The sequence below is a fragment of the Nothoprocta perdicaria genome, unplaced genomic scaffold (genome assembly GCF_003342845.1).
Source record: "Nothoprocta perdicaria isolate Ctin4 unplaced genomic scaffold, notPer1 scaffold_5, whole genome shotgun sequence".
Lineage (NCBI taxonomy): Eukaryota > Metazoa > Chordata > Aves > Tinamiformes > Tinamidae > Nothoprocta > Nothoprocta perdicaria.
In genome coordinates this window covers 7,844,670-7,867,468 of record NW_020455754.1, presented here as the reverse complement: position 1 = coordinate 7,867,468, position 22,799 = coordinate 7,844,670, and the positions used below count along the sequence as shown (strand labels likewise).

General features: G+C 43.9%; 1 protein-coding gene across 1 annotated transcript in view; it reads right to left on the bottom strand.

Annotated features, from left to right (window-relative positions):
* The window catches only part of FAT2 (FAT atypical cadherin 2), a 55,436-nt gene that overhangs the window by 13,273 nt on the left and 19,364 nt on the right, over positions 1-22,799 (bottom strand). The window contains exons 4-14 of the mRNA XM_026047534.1: positions 18,287-18,348; positions 17,153-17,464; positions 16,256-16,466; positions 14,056-14,213; positions 12,111-12,386; positions 11,330-11,540; positions 6,247-10,299; positions 3,575-3,771; positions 2,353-2,506; positions 1,303-1,536; positions 140-529 (exon numbers count right to left, since the gene is read on the bottom strand). Coding sequence (XP_025903319.1) covers positions 140-529; positions 1,303-1,536; positions 2,353-2,506; positions 3,575-3,771; positions 6,247-10,299; positions 11,330-11,540; positions 12,111-12,386; positions 14,056-14,213; positions 16,256-16,466; positions 17,153-17,464; positions 18,287-18,348 — 6,258 coding nt within the window. The remainder of the gene's footprint in view (positions 1-139; positions 530-1,302; positions 1,537-2,352; positions 2,507-3,574; positions 3,772-6,246; positions 10,300-11,329; positions 11,541-12,110; positions 12,387-14,055; positions 14,214-16,255; positions 16,467-17,152; positions 17,465-18,286; positions 18,349-22,799) is intronic.

The window sequence follows — 22,799 nt, the reverse complement described above, 5'->3', positions numbered from 1 at the left end:
ATTTCAAAATGGCTCAAGTCAGAGAAGAAAAGAACAGGGGTAGTGAAAGCCAAATAGAGAAGATCAAGGGAAGGAGCAGACAGGAACAGCTGTTGATGTTGGGCCAGCCTGGATCTGCTTCGGCACAAGACCACCTTACCTGTATTTGAGTTGAGTTGAAATTTTCCGTGGTCATTGCCGTTCACAATTTCATACTTAATCTCTGTATTTTCTGTGTTATCCCTGGTCAAAGCTGACAAATTAAGAACTTCTGTGCCCACAGCAACATCTTCTTTTACCATGGCCACATACTCAGGGGCCAGGAAAACAGGCAGATACTCGTTTAGGTCCACCACAGAGACAGTAACGGTGCCAAAAGCAGAGAGGGGCTCTGGGGTGCCGCGGTCTGTAGCTCGGACCGTCAGCTCAAACACCGAGTGCTGAGTGTCCTTTAGAGGCTTTTCCAGACGAATCACCCCGGTTGTTTCCTCAATTGAAAAGTGTCCGTTGGCAGAGTCAGAGAGAGAATAGACGACCTCAGCATTGAGACCTGAAAACATACCATAATGGACTGCATTAATCTACGGTGGGAATGCTGCTATTTCTTTTTTTTTTTTCCCCTAAAGGAAATGAAGGCTGTATTAACATCTCTTCAAGTGTACTTCTGTCCACCTACAGATTCAATTATCTAGCCTCAATGTCATCTATCAGCATCACCTCTCTGTGTGTACTGGTGCTTCTCATTTTTTGTTCCTTTATTTGTGAACTTATTTCCCATTCAAAAGCAGATAAATATTATCTTGCTTCTCTATCACTGTAAATTCGATCTTTGCTTTGAAGTTTCAATGAAAAATCTCTTCTTAGGAGTATTAGATATTCTTTTTTAAGAATCTGAAATCACAGGGCAGGGAAAAAACTTCTTGATCTTCAGAAGGACCACTTCATCCATATCATCTATTCCCTGCAGATCCAAAGTCCCCTTTCTTCCCAACTAGGCAGTTTCTCAATCTCCATCTTTACCCTAAAGTTTGGATCCAGGATAAAATTTGTTTTACTGTCAGTTGTTTGACAGTACAGCTTCTGAATTTGTCCTCAGTGTCTGTCTACGTGTTTCTACAAATATTGCAGTTCCCTCAGGGTTGCAAGAACACTGATGCTAGCCCGCAAGTCAGGAACGTGTCACTGATGAGATTCACATACTTGTCTCTGCCAAGATTCAATCATCTATGCCTGTTTCTGCAACCCTTCCCTAGCTTTTAAAAGTTCCTATTCAGGATGAAAGATGAACTCTATTAAAAAGAAAAATACCCTATTCTGACTCACCTTCATCAAGGTCCCTGGCAGCAACCACAGCTATGGGTGTCTTTGTCGTGGTGTTGTCAAAAACGGCCACAGCGCAGTGACTGGGGGAGAATCTCGGTGCGTTGTCATTTGTGTCCTCTACGATAAGTGTAACGTCTGCCTGGCAGGAACGGCCGCCACCATCTGTGGCTTTGGCAACAAGATGGTACACGGGTTTCTGCTCCCGATCGAGAGGTGCAGAAGTGGTCAGCTCCCCTGTGGGAAATAACAGGAGGTGATCTTGTCTCTTGCAACTGCAGGTGCAGTCTCAGAGAGCTTAGAGGGATTCAAACATATGGTATTCTTGTCTGAACTCTTGCAGACAGCAGACTGGGTTTGAACACCAGTTCTAATCCAGTTGATAGTAGCGATGTGTCCGTGCCACACTGCCCAGAGCTATTTTCATATCATTACAAGCCTTTGTCCTGGTAGGATTTGGCACAAGGATTCTTGTAAGTCAGGCTGAACTTTATACAAGGGATGTTGTCACAGGATATAGATGCTCATAAATTATACTTTAAACACCTTTGTAAGCCCTGTTGAGTTAAGCTTCCTGCAATGTAATGAACCCCAAGTGATCTCTGGAAGTATCACTATATTTATTTGGAGAGCAGGAAACCAAGATCAAGAAATGCACTGTCAAGACCGCTAAGACTTTTTTTATAGAGTTTAGACCAGATCTTATTAAGCTAAAGCTTAATCAGTGCTTTAATACCTTGCCTATGTCTCTTCCTTGGGGCCAGGTTGTTAGCATTAGTGTCTACCCTTAGTTTTCACAATGTTAGTGCCAAACATTTGCAAAGAAAGGTAGTAGGAAGACAGAGCAAGCGTTCCTCTATACCTTAGCACAATAAAACTACTGCTTGTCATCCCCTGCTGGCTTAGAAGTGTTAGAATGGGCAGGTTTTGTTTGCTCAAGAAGACAAAAGTGGTGAGCTGTGGCTTGGAGCTAACATCTCTCTGGATGGGTGAGGAAAAGAACAAATGCATCCAATTTTCCTTGTACTGCCTTGGGACAGGGCCAGATCTCACCTGTATGCGGCCCCAGCCGGAACTCCTCTGCTCCGGGGCCATGGAGGCTGTAGGTTATCTGGGCGTTGCTGCCAACATCAGGGTCAGTTGCTGATATCTTCAAAATGAAAAGGCCTGGGGGGGCATCTTCAGAGACTCTCCCAGTATAGAATATCTGGCAAACACAGAAGGTGTCATTGGCTTTTGATTTCTCACAAATGCCTTCATTTTTCCTTACTTAATAAGGGGAAAACAGACTAGCGGAACTTCCATAGAAAAGAATAAACCATGTGGTTTACAGTGGAGCACAATGTGTCTCGTGTCTTGCTGTTGTCGGAAAATCATAGTATCATGATGTATGAGTTCAGACTGAAAGACAAGCTTTTTATGTTTGATATTTTTAAAGCACTACTTGAAGCAGAAGCCAAGTGTGAAAAAAAAACAGTTCAGGAAGAACATAGACCGCTTGGAGAGACGTTTGATGTTCTACAAAATGCATTAATCGGGGCTCTTTAGCTTAAAAATGACAGAAATCATTTTAGGATGATGCAGTGAAATAGAGTTGAATATTACGAAGGAAGGCTGAAGCTTCATCCCTGTCTCTAAGAGCAGGTTAGATGCAAACTTATGATGCACCAGATCTGGTCTGGGACCAGAGGATGGAGTAGCTGACATCTTGGGGTCCTTTTAAGCTTGATATTTCTTTGTTGGCAAGTGTTAAAAGAGAAATTTAAACTTATTTCAACTGTTATAGTTATGTGGGAGCTATGGAGTGCTGTGGTGATGCACTCATTTCACACAGGTCTTTGAAAGTTTAGGAAGTGACCACTTCTGTTGCTTACACCTCAAGTGAAATCCATAGCGATGATCTGCTCTTTGGCTAGTAACAAACCTCCTGATGGGAATCTTTTAGCTTAGCAGAATATAAAGTTTGATAATTTACATGCCATTATCCAGGAGGCTTCCTGGCATTGTTTATCTCCAAAAATTATCCTTCATAATGCTTAGGCACTCATTTACTGCTGGCAAACATTGCTTGGAGGCTAGAGTTAATGTTCTTGCTTGACGTGCAGCTTAATTAAAAGTGCTAAGTACAATCAAAGCAAAAGGATTGTGTGAGAAAAACTATGACAAGCCAAAACCTCTTACTGTGTACTCTTTCTGTCCTTTCTTCTCTCTGTTGCTTTCTCTCCTTCTCAGCTGCTCCTTTATGCCCCATAACCCGCCAGGACAGATATCTTACCTGACCACATTCAGGGCTGTTGTCATTGATATCCAGAACGAAAATCTCCACTTCAGTGGTAGCCTGAAATTTTCCGTCAGAAGCCATAACCTTAAGGAGATATTTCTCTGTATCTTCTCTGTCCAGAGGCTTCTTGGAAGAAATTGTCCACACTCCCTCGATTTGGTCAACTGTGAATTGTCCTAGTACATCTCCTTCTAGCAAGATACAGGAGCCAAGATGAAGAAAAAATAATTTTACATGGTGTTGAAAGCCTGAAGTGATGAGAGACAGGGATATAGGTGTGTTTGCTCCAGGTCCCTTATGAGAGCCAAAGGCCTTGCAGTGATGACACAGAAAGAGCATTGGTGTTATACTGGCTAGATGGGGAGCAGTTGACTCTACTGCATACCAGACCCTGAGAAATATGTTTCCTGTTTCTGTTATTTACTGTTTCAAACCTACAATGGGGAGAGGAAGGGTCTGGAAGGAGGGAACAGCTCCTAATTGCAGAAATGTCTATGTAATGTTCTGCAGACTTGCATATTAGTTGCCACAAAACTGTTTAATTGTCACCTTTCTACAGCATGTCAGTCTTTCTTGGTGTATGCTCCTGAAGGGAACCTGAGAACTATAAATATCCTGCAGACTTTGGTTGGGTTACAGTACCAGGTGTTACAGTACCATGTTTAGTTTCATTTGCTTTTAATCTGTAGATGCATTTAATACCTAGCTCCATTATCTGAGGTAAATTTTTGATTTCCCCTTTAGAAAAGGGGCAAATGTTGAGATACCTGTTGATGTGTGACGAAGTGGATTATAAAAGGGGTGGATGCTGCCCCTGGAGAATCTCTGTCCTCTGGCAAAGAGCTCGTGTCCTCTGCTGAACCCAAGCCTTTGGGCAGAAGGAGGGAGCACATTAGGTAATGGGAGGCAATGAAGAGAGGTGGCTGCTGGGCTTGTTCGTATTTGACTCTGAAAGGCCTTGAACAGCCAGGTAAATTATATTTATTTTCTTTCTGCTTTAGTTTGAATTAGGATGACGTGGTGGTGAATCTGGAAGCACCAGGAGGCCTTTGTTAGCCCTTCTTCTGACACTGGGAGAGACTAACCTAAGTTAAGATTTAGTTTCCTGTGTTTGAAATTAAGGTACATAAGAGACAGCTTCTCTAAAACTCTCACTATGATCCTAGCAGGGCGATTGGGAGCTTTGGGGACAAGATGGACCTTAGGTCTTTGTGATATAACTCACTTGGAAGTTGACTAAAGACTTAGGTGGACTTAGGTAGAACAACTTGTGGTGTGACACCAGAGCCCTAGGCCTGCCTTCCACCACGATGCCCATGAGATGGACACAGAGGAAGACCCTGCTAGTAATTTTCTGCCTTTCCTTGGGGAGGTAATGGACCTGGGCCAGGTCTCCTCTCTGTAGCACTCTTTCTCAAAGTATTGGGAAAGTTTGGGCACTTGAGTAACGGATGGCTGGATGGACAGGAAACTGGTACATGCTTTCCTACACTAGTGTTGGAAGTGTCTTTTCTGTTTGGGTTTGAAGGGATTTGAGCATGGGGAGTTAGGCTCCTTGTTCACCCCTTAGGTTTTTTTGCTATAGCGCTATACAGTTGTACTTGGGTATTTATTGTAAGCACAAAGCAGAAAGAAGGTATTTTAATCGTCACTGACATAAATGTGCACCTTTTCAGATTTGAAATAAGTGGAAGTTACTAGTACCTTTTAAAAGACCAGAAATACTATTACAGAAATGAACTGAATCTTTTGTCTCAGACTAACAAATACCTAGATATGCCATAAAGCAACTGAGAGTACCAGCATTCCCCTTCTGTTTTGAATAGTTATCATGATAGATAACAGGCTGCAGCATGATCAGACTTTGACCCTGAAATGTCTTTCAGAAGTTGGAAAAATAAAAATTTTAATTTGAAGTATTTGTTCCAGGCTTGAGAGAGACTCTATGGGATCAAAAAGTATCATAAATTCAAGTTTCTACTTGAACATAAGCATGGTGAATGTTCCAGTGTAACCTTTTTTGGTTATTTTAGACTAGTGGTTAATTTTAGTTGGCACAACTTATGTTTCAGGGATGCAAGAGCAATCTTTGGTATTTCTTGCTGGTCAAAAGCTTAACAAAGATCAGCATAAGCCTCAAACATCTGCCAGTCTGCAAAGTGGTTAACTGCAGTCTTTGGGAGGGGAAAAAAAGAGCTGTTCCATGTATTTAAGGACTAATTTTTTTTTAAGTCAGAATTCAAGTAAAACACATCCTACATCCACATATACAGTAATTAAAAAGTAGGGCATACAGGGTCATAATTTGTAAATAAATAAATCAGTGTTTGCAAGGAAAAAGCAGGGGTAAAGAATTAAAATATGGCTCAGTATCAATGTGAGAGACTTTCCTTCCAGCTGTATCATTGTGTCCACACAATAGACATTAGAACTGCACATTCATAATTACTTAGCTAATAAGAAAGTGCGCATAAATATACCTACAATACAGTATAATTACATAATTTTATGTTTGTTTATGTCCAAATAAATATGAAAGATAGGTTTCCTAGTTCTGGTGGGACTATTAGTATAAAGCTGTTTCTACTATAGACTATAAAAAACAGACTTGGATGTGACAGTAATAATTCTTGCCCACTGAAGAGTAAAGGTTAGGAAAAACTTACCAGTGATGTAGCATGTGACACGTCTGTTCTGCTCCGAAATATCTGCATCGATGGTACTTAGTGTGACAACAACTTGCCCTGGCTCTGCATTCTCAATTACTGACCCTTTATAGAAGTCTGAGGTGAACTGTGGAGCATTATCATTTTCATCAGAGACAGTGACCTCCACCAGCGTTTGGGAAGAGAGCTGGACTTTCCTTCCATGGTCAGTGGCCACCACATAAAAATGGTAGACCTCCTGAACTTCACAGTCCAGCTCTTTCAGTGTGGTGATCCACCCACTCTCACCATCAATGGTGAAGAGTCCTCGGATGTTTCCAGATTCTGCTTGCAAACTGTAGGATACCTGTCCATCGTTTCCTGTGTCCTGGTCATTAGCTGTCACTTGAATGACAGTGGTTCCTGATGGCATGTTCTCCATGACAAAAGCTTTGTATGGATCTGCCTCAAAAACAGGTCCGTTGTCATTGACATCCTGCACTTGGATGTTCACAGAGACCAGTGACACAAGCTCAGTCTCTTGATGTGAGCAATGAGCCATAACATCAATCTGGTACCACTTGGTGGTTTCATGATCCACAGTCTTTTTGATTTTCAGAGCCCCTGTTTTCTCATCCAGTGTGAACACCTCATCCTTGTTACTTTCTGTAGTGGTTCCCTTTACCAGGCTGTATATAATGGGATCCTCTGCAAAAGCTTTGACTGACCCTATTTCTGATCCTTCTGGAAGGTCTTCGGATGCTGAGAACGTATAAAGTGGCTCAGAAAACCTTGGCAATGTCACCTCCCGGGGAACAATCTGAAGATTCACTGGGACAAGGGAGTTCCAGTGAGGGGGTCTGCCATCCTCAGCTTTCACCTTGAAGTTAAAGGCTCTGTTTTCTAAACCAATAAGACTCTCCTTGACCTTAACAACCCCGGTGGCAGCGTTGATCTCAACAAGATCTTCTGCCACATCTTCCACAGAGTCAACAGAGTAAATCACATCTGCGTTTGCACCTTCATCAGCATCATAAGCCAGTACCTGAATGACAGGGGAGCCTTTGCTCACATTGGACTGGATGGACAGAGTGTATTCAGAGGCTTTAAACTGAGGTGGATTGTCATTCTCATCTGTGAGGATGATTTTGACAGTACAGAATGCCACCTTCCCACCTCCATCTTTGGCCATGACTTTAATGGCAACGACTCTCTCTGTAGAGTTTTCTCTGTCTAGTTTTTGCAGTGTGGTGATATGGCCTTGATGGTCTATGGAGAACTTCTCCTGGGCAAGTTTGTTTATGATAGTATAATCTATGGTGCCATATGGGCCACCATCTGGATCAATAGCTAGCAGCTCAATCACTTTGGTGCCTATCTCGGCATTTTCTGCCAGTTCTGCCTCGTACATGTTCTGCTGAAAAGACGGGCTATATTTGTTGGCATTTGTGGTATTGATGTAAACAGGCACAGTGCTCTTGAAAACTCCATCTGAGGCAGAAACCCTGAGGTTGTAGGATGACTCCATGTCTTTTTTGCAACGGTTGAACATAGATATTATCCCAGAAGTGCTGTTGATGGTGAAATGCCTGTTGTCATTACCTGAGAGTATCACATATTCCAGGCGGGTGGTATCTCCACTGTCAGGGTCCAGGGCCTGGACTTTTACCACAATGTGTCCACATGTTGCCATTTCGCTTACCTTGGCTTCGTACTGAAGCTGGCTGAACTCAGGGGGATTGTCATTGATATCCGTCACATCTATAATTACCAGGGCATCACTGCTAAGTGGAGGTATCCCATGATCTACAGCTCTTACCTTCAGGCGAAATTGTTGGTTTCTCTCATAGTCAAGCACTTGGGCTGTTGTTATTTGTCCTGTGCTGGCATCAATATTAAAGAACTTCACACTGTCTGAACCATCATCCAAAATCTGATAGGAGATCATTTTGTTTCTTCCTGAATCTTTATCAGAAGCAGAAAGTTGGACAACAGGGGTCTGTGCTGGCAAACTTTCTGAGACTGATGCCGTGTAGATCATCTGAGAAAATATGGGGGGGTTGTCATTAATGTCCTCTACCTCCACCTCTACTATGGCTTCAGAAAAGGATCCTAGTGCTGTGTCTGTGGCCCTAACGGTGAACGTATGCTTCATCTCTAGTTCATAGTCCAGTTGCCCTGTGACAGTAAGGACACCGGTTTTGAAGTCAGTGCTGAACAGTTTCAGGGAGTCTTCTTCCATGATGTTGTAGATGAGACGCAAGCCTTCAGGGCTGCGGGCTTGTATGTGGAGGATAGATGTGTACAGGGGGATATTTTCTGGCACCCTCACTCGGTAGTAAAAACTTTGGAACAGAGGATTTGATTTGTTCCTTACGCTGATCACAACCTCCTCTTCAGCTTGGAGAGGAGGCTCGCCTCTGTCCTTAGCAATGACTCGAAGGTTGTATTTATTTAAAGCCTGATAATCGAGAGGTTTCTTAAGTGAGATGTCTCCCAGGTAAGGATCAATCCAGAAATACTCGTAGTCTTCTGCAAATGAGTAGGTAATGGCTCCATTATCCCCTATGTCTATGTCTGTTGCTGACACCTGAAAAAGTACATCACCTGGCTCTGTACCATCCTGCACTGAGGTGTAATATGGAACATTCTCAAAATGAGGTGGATTATCATTGACATCCTCTACATAAACTTTGACTGTGGTTTGAGACACTCTTGGTGGTTTCCTATTGTCCTTCACTTCCACAGCAACCTCATGCATGTCTTGTTTTTCACGGTCAAATTTTACGCCCTTTGTTTGGAGAACTCCAGATGCCTGGATCATTTTGAATCTTTCCTTTCCATTCAAAAGTGAGTAGAAGAGTGGTTCATTTAGCTGATATCCCTTTACACCAAGAACAGTGAGTGTCTTCTGATCTGTAGAGTTCTCTATCACAGTTGCTGTATACACATCTTGACTGAATTTTAAGCCAGTACCATGTGCCTGAGTTAAATTTAGCTTAACCTGTGCAGTGCTTTTATATAAACCATCCCCAGCTCTAACTGTAAGTTCACGATAGCGTCCCAGGCCAGTAGAATTAAGAATGGAGATGAGACCTGTGAGTGGGTGGATATAGAAAGCATTATCAAGGTTCCCTTCCACAATGCTATAGGTCACATCTGAATCTGCATCTTTTGCTTGCACTGACAAAAGCTCCATCCCTGGGTGGGCAGGTAACAAGACAGAAAGTTCATAAATGTCTTTGAAAAACACTGGAGGTGAATCATTCACATCTTTAACGTGGATTGTGACCTTAGCTGGCTTGGATGCAAATAAGCTGGGATTTCCACTGTCGTGGGCATGTACAGTGAAGTGGAAGACTGGGGTTAGCTCATAGTCTATTTCAGCACGACTGGTAAGTGTCCCTGTGCTGGGATCTACTGTGAAATATTTCAGTGCCTCTGGTTCCAAAATTTCATAGACCAGCAGAGCATTGGAGTCTTGATCTGCATCTGTTGCGTAGGTCACCAGTGGGGCATTGCTCTCATCTAGAACCATGCTTTGTGAGGGAGTGTTCTCCATGATCCAGCCAACAAAGGAAGGCTTAATGAAGATGGGCACATTGTCATTCTCGTCTATGACGTAGATAAGTACTGTTGTGTCCATAAAGGCCCCAGCCATGTTGGTGCAACGGACTTTCAGTTGGTAAAAAGAAACTTGCTCAAAATCTAAACTCTTCTGAGTGGAAATCAGGCCTGACTGATAGTTCATGGAAAAGACTCCGTCTCCATTTCCATCTTTTATTTCATAGCTGACCGGTGACAAACTTGTAGCTGAAACTTGGATGAGAGGAGAACCAACAGCAGTGGACTCGCTGATCTCTGTGATGTATTCAGCCTCTGGGAACTTTGGAGGAGTCCTGTCAGAGGGTCTAATGTGTACATGTATGGTAGCAGAATCTTTAAGCTGAGGGAAGCCTTGGTCTTCTGCCTTGACAATAAGAGTAAACCGATCTTGCTTGGATGGGTCCAGTTTCTGAGCAACTGTAATAATTCCAGAATGTGGATCGATACTGAAGAAGTCTTCCCCGTTACCTGCAGTAAGAGAAATAACAATGTGAAGAATGAGGATATTCTTTTGGTCTTGATTTTCTAAGTCTCTCTTGCATTGATGTTCTTTATTTCTGACCAAGTAATTTACAAGAAACAGATGATGATTAGTGCACTGAGAGAGCATGCTATCTTAATTTCTAAATAATTTTAGTGGCGCATTTCTAACTAACTTTTAGTGGTGGTGCATATGCTTGAAACTTTTGCTTAATGTGCAGAAGAACATGGTAGCCCAGAATCAACTCATTTCTTCAAGCCCTGTCATGTTTATAATTACCAATACTTCATGAGCAATTAAATTTCTCAGTACTTGATCTAAATTGCAGTGAGAAAGATGGAACAAAAGGCGGTTCATATCCCACAAAGTTTATGTTCTAAATAGTGTGACATAATTATATGTACTTGTAACCATATGTAACTTGTGTGTTAACCTATATTATAACAAATTAGTTGTTCACCTAGACTGTACAGCCTAAAGAGACCATCAGTTCTTGCTTTGAAAGGGGTGGTCCACTTTTCTCAAGTATATTTCTTGGTAGAACTGGTGAAAATGACGATGACACGTTTGTGAATGTGTTCTTCTACTTGACAACTGGGTAGTGATCCATTGTTTGGTTCTTGTGGCTGAGAAGAACAGATTTAAAGTTTTCAACTGGTCCAATCATAGTTTTGCTTAGACCAGTGACCTGGGAAGCATGATAATATTCTATAACATTGAAATTGATAGCTTTAGCTTTTCTTTTCTGGATAAAAAGGAAATCACAGCCAAACATGCAGCCGTTTACTGTTCTTTTCAACAGAATCAAGCAGAACAAGTTGATTAAGGAGATATGGTATATCCTGATAGGAACAGGAACATCTGAAGAGCAGTAACACCCAGAAGACTCATCTAGTCCAGTATCTATGTAGGTGGATCTTATAACCTAGAGAAAGCTGGTCAACTGTATGTCCACCACTAGAGCATGGAAATGTAGATGTGTTCATAGTAAAGACTACCTTATTGCATGACTCTTACCTGCCTGAAGGGAGTAGTGGATTTCAGCATTGGCTCCTTGGTCTGGATCAAGGGCTCTGACTTGCATAATCTCGGTGCCCAATACTGCTGAGTCCAGCACTTCTGCTTCATAATGGATGCTGCTGAACTGGGGAGGGTGAAGGTTGCTGTTCTCCACGTGGATGACAATCCGAGCAAAGTTCCTCTTAATGGGGACCTCCTGGTCCCGTACCTGAAAGGCAGAGAGGAAGAACAGGTACCATCCCACTCAGGAAGCGAGCAGCCTTTCCTGCACCTTGGTTTCCAGTGGCTCATCAGGATTGTTATAGAGGCTGGTGTACTTCAGCTGCACCAAGCCTTCAGATAGCAGTTAGCCTGCAAGTTTCAGAGCCAAGGCACAGCCTTGGTACTGAAAGGGGCTGGATGAATATCCTTGGAAGGAACACTGCAAACTTTCCTCCTTCTTACTTTCTTCCCTGGCTACCTGCTGTGGGCCCCTGACAGAGACAAGATACTGGGTGAAATGGTGCTTTGCTCTCAGCTGATAGAGCTGTTTTTATATTCCTATGCTCCTGTGTTTTCTCTGATGTAGGGGACAATAGTAAGTTGTTAATTTGTACGAGAATAGTTGCAACCAGATCTACCCAGAATAGTTATACAGTAAAAGTTAATCCTGATTTCATCTTCTGTCATTCTGGATGAAACCTCTGACAAAGATTAGAATCTGTCTAAATTTCTCAAGCAACCTGTAGCAGTTGTATCCTGGGAAAGCTGATGGGTTTAGACTTTGGCTAAGACTCACCATCACTGTTAACATGTGCTGTGGCATGGGCTGGGAACTGAACCCTTCTGCTGTTGTGAGGACCCCACTGCTTGGATCCAACTGGAAGAGTCTTGTGCTTTTGGGGTCCATGCTGCCTTGGATGGTGTATATGAGCCCTTTTCCTTTGTCCTTGTCTGTTGCGCTGACTTGAAGGATTTCTCTCCCAGCGGGTGTATCTTCAGGAATTGTCACCTCATAGTGGCTTTCCAGAAACTGGGGACGGTGCTGATTGATGTCAATCACATGGATAAAGGCCTGATGGGGAGATGAAACAATGAGGTCAGCAGCAGAGACTTGAGAGCAACCAGACTTATGTACCCATGCAAAACCACAGCTGCTAATCCCTCCTGGGTGGAGTAGTGCTCTGGGCTGTGTAACCATCACAGTCCTCTTTGGTTCTTGGGGTTTTGCCATCCTTAGTGACATGAAAGTGGCAGCCCTTTCATACCTTTCTCAGGAACACCCGCTGTGTTTTTCTCAGGTAATTTTTGGTTTGTTTTCTTACTTTCTGTTATTCTCTCCAGTCAGCAAAGCCCTTCATAGTAAACATGCCTGCACTTGGCACTTAGGGAAGCCTTCATAGTTTGCCCTGTAAAGTGGTACTGTCTTAACCAGGGTACCAGGTTTTGTTGGCTAATGCCCCCACACTGACAGAAGGGAAATGCTTGGTAAGGAAGGGAAAGGATGACATATCTAAGAAGCAGAACATGCAGGGAGAATGAATGTAGAAGCAAAGCTTGCAGTCTACACTTAATACAGACAAATATTCCCTTCTGCATTTAACAGCAAATACCTTTGGATGGACAGTCCTAATTCTGCTTGCCAGCTTGTCTGGTTCCTTCTACTAGTTTTTCTATGTTGACTGTCCCCTACTGATGTGTTGACTGCCTATTAGGAAGTCCTAACCAAGTGTATTAATTTACTTTTTTTTTAAACAGACCTGAACATACCATAGGTGTTTTACACAACTTGGCTAACATGTGCTGGTGGCTTTGAGTGCCAAAATAAGCTTGGAGATGAGATGCAAAGTGGCAGGGAATGCACACCAGACAAGGCTAGGCATAGTTGGTTTATTTGGAATATTACTTTAAGATAGTTGAGATGGCCATCCGTTATCACTATATTTCACAGGAATGGTGGTGTTCTTTGTTCATAAGCCCTCACACACCTCTGCAATGAGTTTCCCATGATAAGTGTTAATTCACAGGTGACTCATCATCTAGGCCTTCCTCCATGGACTGGAGGTTGGATTTTTGGTTTCTTGTGTATGGAGAAAATATTTGATGAAAGATCAAGTCCTGAACACCCTTCCTAAGGATAGCTAAATATGGGAAAACCTCAGCAGTGGTAGAAACTGGGATTCAAGAGCATGCTTGAGTGCAGCAAGCTTCCTTTCACCAGTCCTCCTCATCCAGAAGACTCAGCCTTTCCATAGTAGCCTTGATCAGTCCTTTGGATCATTGTGCTGTTATGCTATTAATACTCCATGCACTTGGAGATGGACAAGGCAGGGCCTGATGTCGTCTCTTATAGAGGCATCTGTTCTCTCTTTACACAGCCCACCAAGTCCTGGGAACACTATTAGATGTGCCACCAGGTATCTGAGCACCATCTAGCTGCATTTTAAGTCTATTATTCCAACCAACCTGCAATTTAGTCTGAGCAGCTGAAAACTAGCTGGGGATGAGTGTATAAACTGTCACGTGGCTTGTTGTGTAAATGGATTGGCTGTGATCATCAGGAAAGAGCTGGGATTTCCAAGACCTTATGTGTTTCCAACAGCCTGAAAAATTCTCAGCTTGAGTTTTAGAAAAGCCTCATATCCTTCTGTAATGGAAGATCCCAGTGTAATGAGATGTTTGTGCTTGACACCTCATCCAGAGCTCAGTGGAAAGAAAGATTCCCCTTTGCTTATTTGCTCTACTACAGTGAAAAGCATTACCTGGGTTTTGATGGTGGTGGACCCATCAGTGACTTCTACTGTTAGATTATAGTTGGACTTCTTTCTGGCATCAAGGGTTCTTGCAATGACCATGCTGCCTGTACTCTTTTCGATATCAAAATCCATGTCATCATCACCACCTGTGATAAGGGAGAGATTAGAAAAGGAAATGGGGGAGAGCAAGTCTGCAACGAGTCTGCAGCCTCGGCAGGCAAAGGAGTTACAGGAACTGGCTAAAGATCTAAGCATGAGAACCTGGAGACTATACACAAACCATAGGCTGGGCTTATAACCCTACACAGAAGTATGTAGCATGCCAGACAATACACCTTGAGCAGAGATATGCTGGCATTAGTACTTTGGCCACAGGCAATTTAGGGATAGTGCCGTAGGTGAGGTCTTCCCCAGTTCTAGAAACACATGGCTGGGAGAATATACAGAAGTTAGACAAAGAAGGAATCAAAGAGACAAAGGAATAGGAGAGAAAACAGGGAAGATGGAGGGAGAGAAAAGAAGGATGAGAGAGAGAAGGACACTCATGCATATGGTATCTTGGCTAGATTTGCAACAGACACATAGCACGTGTCTGAATTTGCACCAAGTCTCCAGCTATGCAGCATCAGATACTTAGCATGCATTAGAGTCCTGCAGCGCTGAACAAAGCTCCTGCTGGCTTCCAACTCAAGGTCACACCACAGGCAGGTCTGCAAGGGTCTACATTGCCACGGCTGAGAGCCTGCAAGCTAGTTGAGGCAGCCCAGAACCTGAGCAGCTGGGGAGGCAGACGGTGCTTCCAGGGTGAGCAAAGCTTGATGCCTCCATCCCAGATGGCTGCATAGTGCAGGAAACCACAGGCCTGGGCAGCTCAGCAGCAAAAAGCTGTTCCTTCCTCCTGCTCTTGCTGCTCAGCCTTGGCGGGGCAGCTGCTGCTTTATGCCTTGCTTGCTGGTTGCCTTGGCTATTGCATTTGAAACAGCACTGCACTGTTTTCTGCTATTTATGTCAAGTTTGTGCTTTTCTATTTCTGGCTACCAGGTATGCTGGATTCTTCTACCATGTGGGAAAATCCTGTCTGGCTGTTAAATTACACTTTTCCCCTTGAGAGAAATGCAGTGGTTGCTATAGCTAACTGGACCATTATTTCCTGCCAGAAAGAGACAGAAAGCGGAGACAGAGCCAAGAGGAAGATACCTGTGGATGCCTTCCCCTGAGCACCATGCACAGGGAGAGAAGAGCTCCCTTTGCCTGGTGCCAAGTGGAAAGAAGAGGCTGGGAAAGGGGCCTCCTGGCATTATCAGGTATTCAACTAATGCCAGATAAGCCTTGCACTGACATTGCCTGTGCTGTGCCTTTTGCTGTTTAATTGTATTTATACACCATTATCCCTGCCCTGGCATACTAACAGGAAAAACAATTTACTTGCCCAATTAAGGCTTAGTGTGAGGAGGGCAAGGCCGGTAGGCAGTGTCAGAGAAGAGGCTGTGCAAGGTAGATTGGGGTACCACTTCAAAACACCAAATTACATAAGTACAATTGGCCTGAATTAGTAGGACTGGTTTCGCACACATGCTGTCTGACAAGTCCCCTGGGGTGGCAGCCCACACCCCCTCTGCCCTGGCATCATGTATCTCAGAGGAGGGCCTAGAGATGCTTCATGTTTCGTGTGCAAGTCATCTCTTGGGTGCCATGAAGTGGAAGCAAAAGGCCCACTGGTCAGATCAAAATGCTCTTCATGGAATCCTTCTGTCTCAGCTCCTTGAGACTGTGGGCTTGGGAAGAAGAGATGGGGCTGGTCTGGAAGATGGGAATTGCAAGATCTCCGCTTAACATCTCAAGTCATCTCTTATTACCACCAACACTGCCCCTTGTTTCTCAGGGAGAGCTGGGGGTTGGCTGTGTGCTCCTTTTCAGGCATACTGGAGAACGCCTCAGTACTAGCAGGCACCAGACTGTCATTTAAAAAGCGTATTAGATAATTGCACTTGGCACAGGAGCCTTTGGACAGGCAGCTTTGCCTCTTGCTGCTTAAGACTTTCAATGTCTATGAGAAAGCTGTTGCTGTAGCTCACATACACCTAAAGCAAACAACTTTATTAGCTCAGGCATGCGAGTGCTCAACACCAAGGGAGCTGGGACAAGCTCTCCCAGATACTGTTGTGCTGATTTAATTTTTGCGTCTCACCTGTGATATTAAACCATACTTGGCTGGGCCCCATTTCGATGCTGATCACTCCCACCATATGGTTCACAGGATCTGTTTCCATGACGGCAAAGTTAAAATGGGGCTCATCAAAAGCTAGAGGCTCTGAGGAAGGGCCAGGCCGGGCTACCCAGCTGATGTGGAGTCGCACGTGGGAGGAAAGTGGTGGGCTGCCTCCATCCGTTGCCTTGACCTGCCGAGAAATGCGTGCATGGTCAGAGAGAAGGGCTGGTTGTTCTGTCTCCTATGTTAGTCAAGGCTGACTGAACTTGTCAATGTCCTGCTGTAAACTCTTCCTCCCTTCCACCAGGAGCTTCAGGTCTGAGTGTACCCAAAACCTCACAGAACAGATTTTGTCCCGGGGGCCACGTTCTAGGCCTAGGTGAGATTGTTCAACTCAAATTCCTCTTGACTATCAAGAAAATCTGTCAAGCTCAGTCCAAAGCGGAGATTGGACCACAAACCTTGATGCAGAGACCCACAGAGTATCAGAGAACTTTAGATCAAGGTGCTATGGTCAGATTAGAATGACAAAGGGGCCACCCTGAAACTCTAAGACTGTTCAGGTCCACATCTAGATGGAATGAGGGCCTATTGTATGCTGATCTGAGAGTGGGTTGGATAGTCTACTTTAGATTTTTCCTCAATTTTTTAAAAGCTTCTTGCTCTCTACCTCTCTCCCTCTCTCTCCCTCTATCTCTCCTCCCTCTCCCTCCCAGTTTATCTTTGTACCTTGTCTGTCTCATTCAAAATCTCTTCACACTTGCATTTCCTCCATCTTCTTCTTCCTTTTATCTTTTCCCTATCCTAAGCTTTCCCTGTCTTTTATTCCACATCCATCTCTTCCCACTGGTACTCCCTGCTTCTCTCTACACTCACCGTGAGTATGTTGTATTCAGAGGCAGGAAAAGCCTTTCTGGAGAACACCATGCCTGTTGTGGGGTTGATGGTGAATATTCCTTCCTCCTCCTCCTCAATGGTGTAGGTGATCTGGCTGTTCTGGCCTTGGTCACGGTCAGATGCAATCAACCTGTAGACAGGTAGTGGTGTCTCTGAGGCCTCTCTCTCAGGGAGCTGCACCATGAAGAGTTTGTGGGGAAAACTGGGAGGACTGTCGTTGGCATCCAGGACTTGTATGACAACTCTGCTGGTGGACTTCAGGGTTGGATCTCCATTGTCTGAGACAGCCACCTGCCAGCAAGCAAAGGGAGTAGGTGATGATAGAGATGCTTGCCATGACCACAACATGATCAACCAGCCTTCATCCTGATGGTAGTGGCTAAAAGAGTGGTTTTGGTGTGGTTCTGCACTTGTATCCCAGCATTTTCAAAGGTATTGCTGCTTTTTACAGGGTAAAATTTAGTGGATATACACAAGGCTTGTGTAGATACAAGGAGTGAGTCTGCAGGGTTCTTGCAGGGTCAGACCTCACTAGTAAGCCAGAGTTTTGGTATTTAGGGGTCATACAATTGAAAGCATTTGTATTATAGCATCTTTGCAAGTTATCACCCATCCTTACTTAGCTGTGCCTGTGCATGCTCTCAGCATGTTCCAGTTGCAGAGAGAGGTATATTATTCTCACTCTCATGGAGTAAAACACTTTAAGATTCTTCTAATGTAAATATATATAGCTTGGAGCAGCTAAGGACAGAGGCAGGTAATGCAAAGCCAGAGAACAGTGTTTGGTGCAATAAGATAAATATGGGTAGATAAATATGGGCTTACTCTTTTTCACATGATTTATTATCCATCCTGCTAGAGGACAATTGCAGGCCTCTTCCTACGTTCCCACAGCTTCCAGAATAGATCTTTTGCTCCAGTCCTCACTAAGGAAATAATAAACCCTGCAGTACTTCAGCAGCTGTCTCTTAGGGCAACACACTCCATTTAATTAACTTTCCCAGCAGTGATGGGATGAAATTCTTTCTCTGTGCTCCAACTTGCAAGGAAAGTTCTTTGAGGACTTAATGCACTTGCAGGTAAATAAAGCTAATTACAATCATCGTTACCCACCTCTAGGATATGTTCAGCCTTGTATTCTCGATCCAGCTGCCGTGAAGTTGTAGAAATCAGACCTGCCAAGGAAGAAAGAACCTTTGAGCTGCAAGCCTCAGTTTCAGAGGAAAGCAAAGACTGACTAAATGCTGTCCAACACTAGCCCACCTGATGGTGGTGTTGAAAATTCCCTTCACCACCAGAAAGACACAGATACCTCCAGAGAGCAATTTGTCCACTTCTAGCATGAATCACTCGGTGGAGGTGCTGCTCTCTCTCCTCTGATTACAGAGACCGCAGAGGTGGGGAGGACATCTAACAGTTGTCTATGTTATTTGGTGGTTGTGAAGGACTTGTGGTGAGCCTTTTGGTGAGAAAGGCAGCAGGACTGTAAAAAAAGCTCTACTTATGCCTCTAAGAAAGAAACATTCTGCATGTGTTGGCAAAAGTTTGGCCTCTTAACAAGTCTTGACTTCTCTTTTCTCTGTTTTGAACCTTGTCTTGTAATTTCCAGTGTTTCGAGAAAAGTTTGTATTCTTTCTTGGGGAAATACCTTCTTTACAGTATTCTACTGCTAGAACAAATGCATTCACTCTAAAAATAAGCTACGCTGTTGATAATGGCAATGATTATTTAAGGCTTGTTGAGAAACGTGATGAATCCTCTAACAATTCAAAATCTTTTCTTAAGATTTAGGGATTTCTAAGAAATATACACAAGTTTAACCACAGAGGACAGGTGAATGCAGGAGGGAAAATTTATGGCTTTTATTAAGTAGAGGTTAAATAAAGCTGTCACAGTTGCCTCTTCAGGGCCTGTCAACTAATGAAGCTCAGTAAACAGAAGTGCAGAAAGGACAGAGTCAAAACATAGGATTCTACATCTGGCTTGCAACAGTCCTTATCAAGTACCTTAAGTCTTCACCTCTGGTGAAAACCAGCTCTAGATACTTTTCAGAACTGTTTTACAGAAGATAGAAATCATGTGCAAGAATGATTGATTTTCTGGCAGTCCCAAGTGCTTTTGCTCAAGCTTGATGTCTGGTGCTGCTGGCAGTCCCAGTTATCGTGGTGTTCCTAGCAAAGTCCTGCTTTCTCCTGCAACCACAGTTTGAAAGCAGGGAGAATAGCCTCACAAATGCAAGTAGCGACACAGGCACGTGCTGCTTTGGGAAATGTTTTGCAAAGGAGTCAGTGTGCACTTAGTGGTGTGAGCATGTGTGCGTAAATCAGAGCTGAGTGAACCCATCCCATTGCTCATAGCTGATTCAAAAAAAAAAAAAAAAAAAAGCTTTTCATTATTAGTGTTGTTTTCAGTTTTTATCGTAGTTCTTTGTACCGCTGTGTGAGCGTGATAGGCAGGAGAAAATTTCCAATGGCTGCAAGAAATACGAGGCAGCTGAAGGAGGGAGCAGCTGCTTGGAACAAAACTACTGTTAACCGTTACCACTTGTTCTCTGGGATTGTTCATATTTGGCACCAGGCACTACACTAAACATTTATTTGATGCCTTTACGATCATAAATCAACACTCCTTAATGTGTTATGACAGGATGATTTGAAAGGCTGTGTTTGCGTGCATGTGATTAATTTTTTTCTCCCTAATCTCCCTTTTGACAACTCAGCAGGTGAAGATTCAATAGTGGCCTAAGTGTACCCTGACTGAGGAATTCTGAATCTCTCCCTGGCTGAAGGGTGACTGTTGGGTTCCAATAATAGCAAAGAATTTGATGTGCATGAAAGTACTCTCTTAATTGGGACACTAGCAGGCAGCTGTAGCAGTGGTTTGTTAAGATTCCCTGATGCTTCTGTGTGCATTGCCAGTAGGCTGGATGAGAGGGGACTGAAATTCCTGCTACTTTGGGTCACGGTTAATAATTTTGACCTAACAGCTGTGGGACACACAGCTGGTACTGATAGGAGCACCCCCAAATACCTATGGGGATACTGTAGATATTTAATCTATTACATTGCAAAATGCAGTTGCAACAGACTGACATCATGTGTACACTCTTTTATTGCATATCAGTTGATGGAAGGTAACTTCTTAAACTGTCACTGTGAAGTGATTATTTGGATTTTCCTGGCAGCACTTAGACTTTTCCATGTCCCGATAATGAAAATGAAAGAAAACAGGATCATAGCCTCTCATCTTTGGAACAAGGGATGCAGAACTTGAGTGAAGGCACATGAACTGGAACTTAATGGTTATCTTTGATGTCTGCAACGCTTGATGCTCAGATGTATTACTCTGAGGGAGTAACAGCTGACTCTACTCCCTGTCACAGACCATATCCCTGACTGGGAGTTTTAACAGTCAGCATTTAGCTTTGTATCTGTGGAGTTGTAAGTCAAAGGATTGGCTTCTCTTCCTGCCTCTTCCTTGGCAAAATCCCTGTGTCCTCATGCCCTGTGCCCAATCACAGCTCCCAATTCCTCCCCAGAGTAAGTGACCAGTGTCCTGCGTCCAGAAAACTCTTGCAATTAACAGTTAATCACTGCAGAGCTGTGGTGCTGTGCAGCTGCCAAGGTGCACACACTGCCCAAAGTGCTCACCCAGCAGCTGAGCACCAAGGGGCAGGGAGATGGGGTAGGACATGGTGCTTGAGAGAAGTCAGCTGGATTTAACGCATATTTTTATTTGTTGCTGCTTACATTTTGTTAAGCCAGCTGGTTAAAATGCAAGTGGAAGCTTATTAAGGGGGTACAGCCATCAACTTTTGTGGCCCAGGGAAACAGTTACAGTCTGTTCTTTTTTGCTTCCTCTTACTAGGTCCTGGAACACGTTTGCTTATTGGCTAAGGAGAGGTGTTTTGTGCATGCATTGATATCAGTACATTCCCTGCTCTTTTGGAAAATCAGACTAGACTGTCCAGTGGATGTCTTATATTTCTGTTCCTGTAGGTGCCTTGGAAGTGCTGGTGTTTCTGCTGATTCCCCTGAAAATTGGGGATGGCAGGGGGGAAAGGAAGGTCTAATTGGCTTTTGTTAGACAGCTCTGTATTAACCTGAAGGTCCATAAATGATCCCCTCTGCTGCTTGCATGTAGACAGGCACAAGCCTGCCTCCTGTGACCTGTCTACATGCAGGCAGTGGGAAAGGATCGTTTGTGTTCTCCGGCTTGCAGCCTGGAAAGGGGAGAGAGGAAAAGCTGGTCGTGTTGGAACAGGAGCAGCAAAATTAACAGGGCATTGTTGTTAGGGAGCAAAAAAATAATAACTTTTACTGGCAAGAGCAGGAGTGGGGTGGAGGTTGCTGGCCCCCTGCCCTGGCTGCAGGGAGGCAAATCTTAAATAGTTAAAACGGCCAGAACCAAGTTTGCAGGCACTGAGGCTTTTGGTGAGAGCCTGAGAAAGGAAAAGGCTGTTCCCCTGAAATGCTTTTTCTATTGTCCCACTGCTGTTTTCCCTCTCACTGTCTCGTCTCTTTCCCTACCATCTCCACTCTTGTTCTGACTCTGCTCTGCACTGCTCGATGCCCTGCTGTAGCCTGTAGCAAGTTAGACTAGGTAGCAGCAGTGTAAGCATAATCAGATTTAAAGAACAAGTTGTGCCTGGCACTGTTCTGTGCAGAGACCACCAGGCAGCCTTGAGAAGCCTATGGACACAGACTCAGCAAGAGAAGTACCAGAAGAGCAAGCCTTAGGTAGGACAAGAGCTGCAAATGAATAAAGCAAGGCAGAAGGATTCTCCAAAACAGCCTTCTGGCAGAATGAATGGCTTTGCCTCAGCTCTTCCTGCCACCGTCTCCTAATTCCTCCAGTCCTGTCTGGACTGGAACCTGCTTTACATCATGGACTGCAAATCCAGCGCAAAACAACCTGAAAGCTTTTCCAGCAAAAGAATACCCCAAGCCCTACTATCTCTCCATCTATCTCTCTGTCTATCCATCTCTCACAAAAGCTGCTGTGCACCAGCTGCCAGGCTGGGCTGGAAAGATTCCATTGCCGATGGCAGAAAGCTTTCATCTCATTGAGCAGTTTTATTCCTTCTTCTCATTAGCCTTTCATTTATTTTCCCTCTTTTTCTCCACCCTCTTTAGGGAACTGAGAGCTGGAAGAGCTTAGAGCTGTTCTGTGGCAGTCCAGGGCTGCTAGGAGAGCCAAGCCTTGCCGAGGGACAGTTATCACAGCCTTTTCTGTCCTTCCAAGTCCTTGGGAGGAGAAGTCATAGGGTCTTTCTGGATTTGTCTTCATTGGCTAACCCCATCACCATGTAGATACTAGAACAAATGCAGAACTAGCTCCAGAACCTGAAACGGGTTAGCTGTGTTAGTGTTGCACTGTGCCCTGAATAACTTTCCAGAGCTGTTCTGCAGAGTTATGTCTGCTGTAACAGTAAATAGGGCCCTTAATTCTTAGCAGTGAACAATATGAGAAAAAGTTTCTTCTTTTCCCTCTGCTAAAGGGATCCTATTTGGAGAGAATTTCTAGTAATGGGCAAGAGAGGCCACCACACCGACCTACAGTGTGGGGTAGGAGGAGAGGTCTAAACCATAGTTTTCTCTATATGAAGCAGCTTTGTAATCTAAGT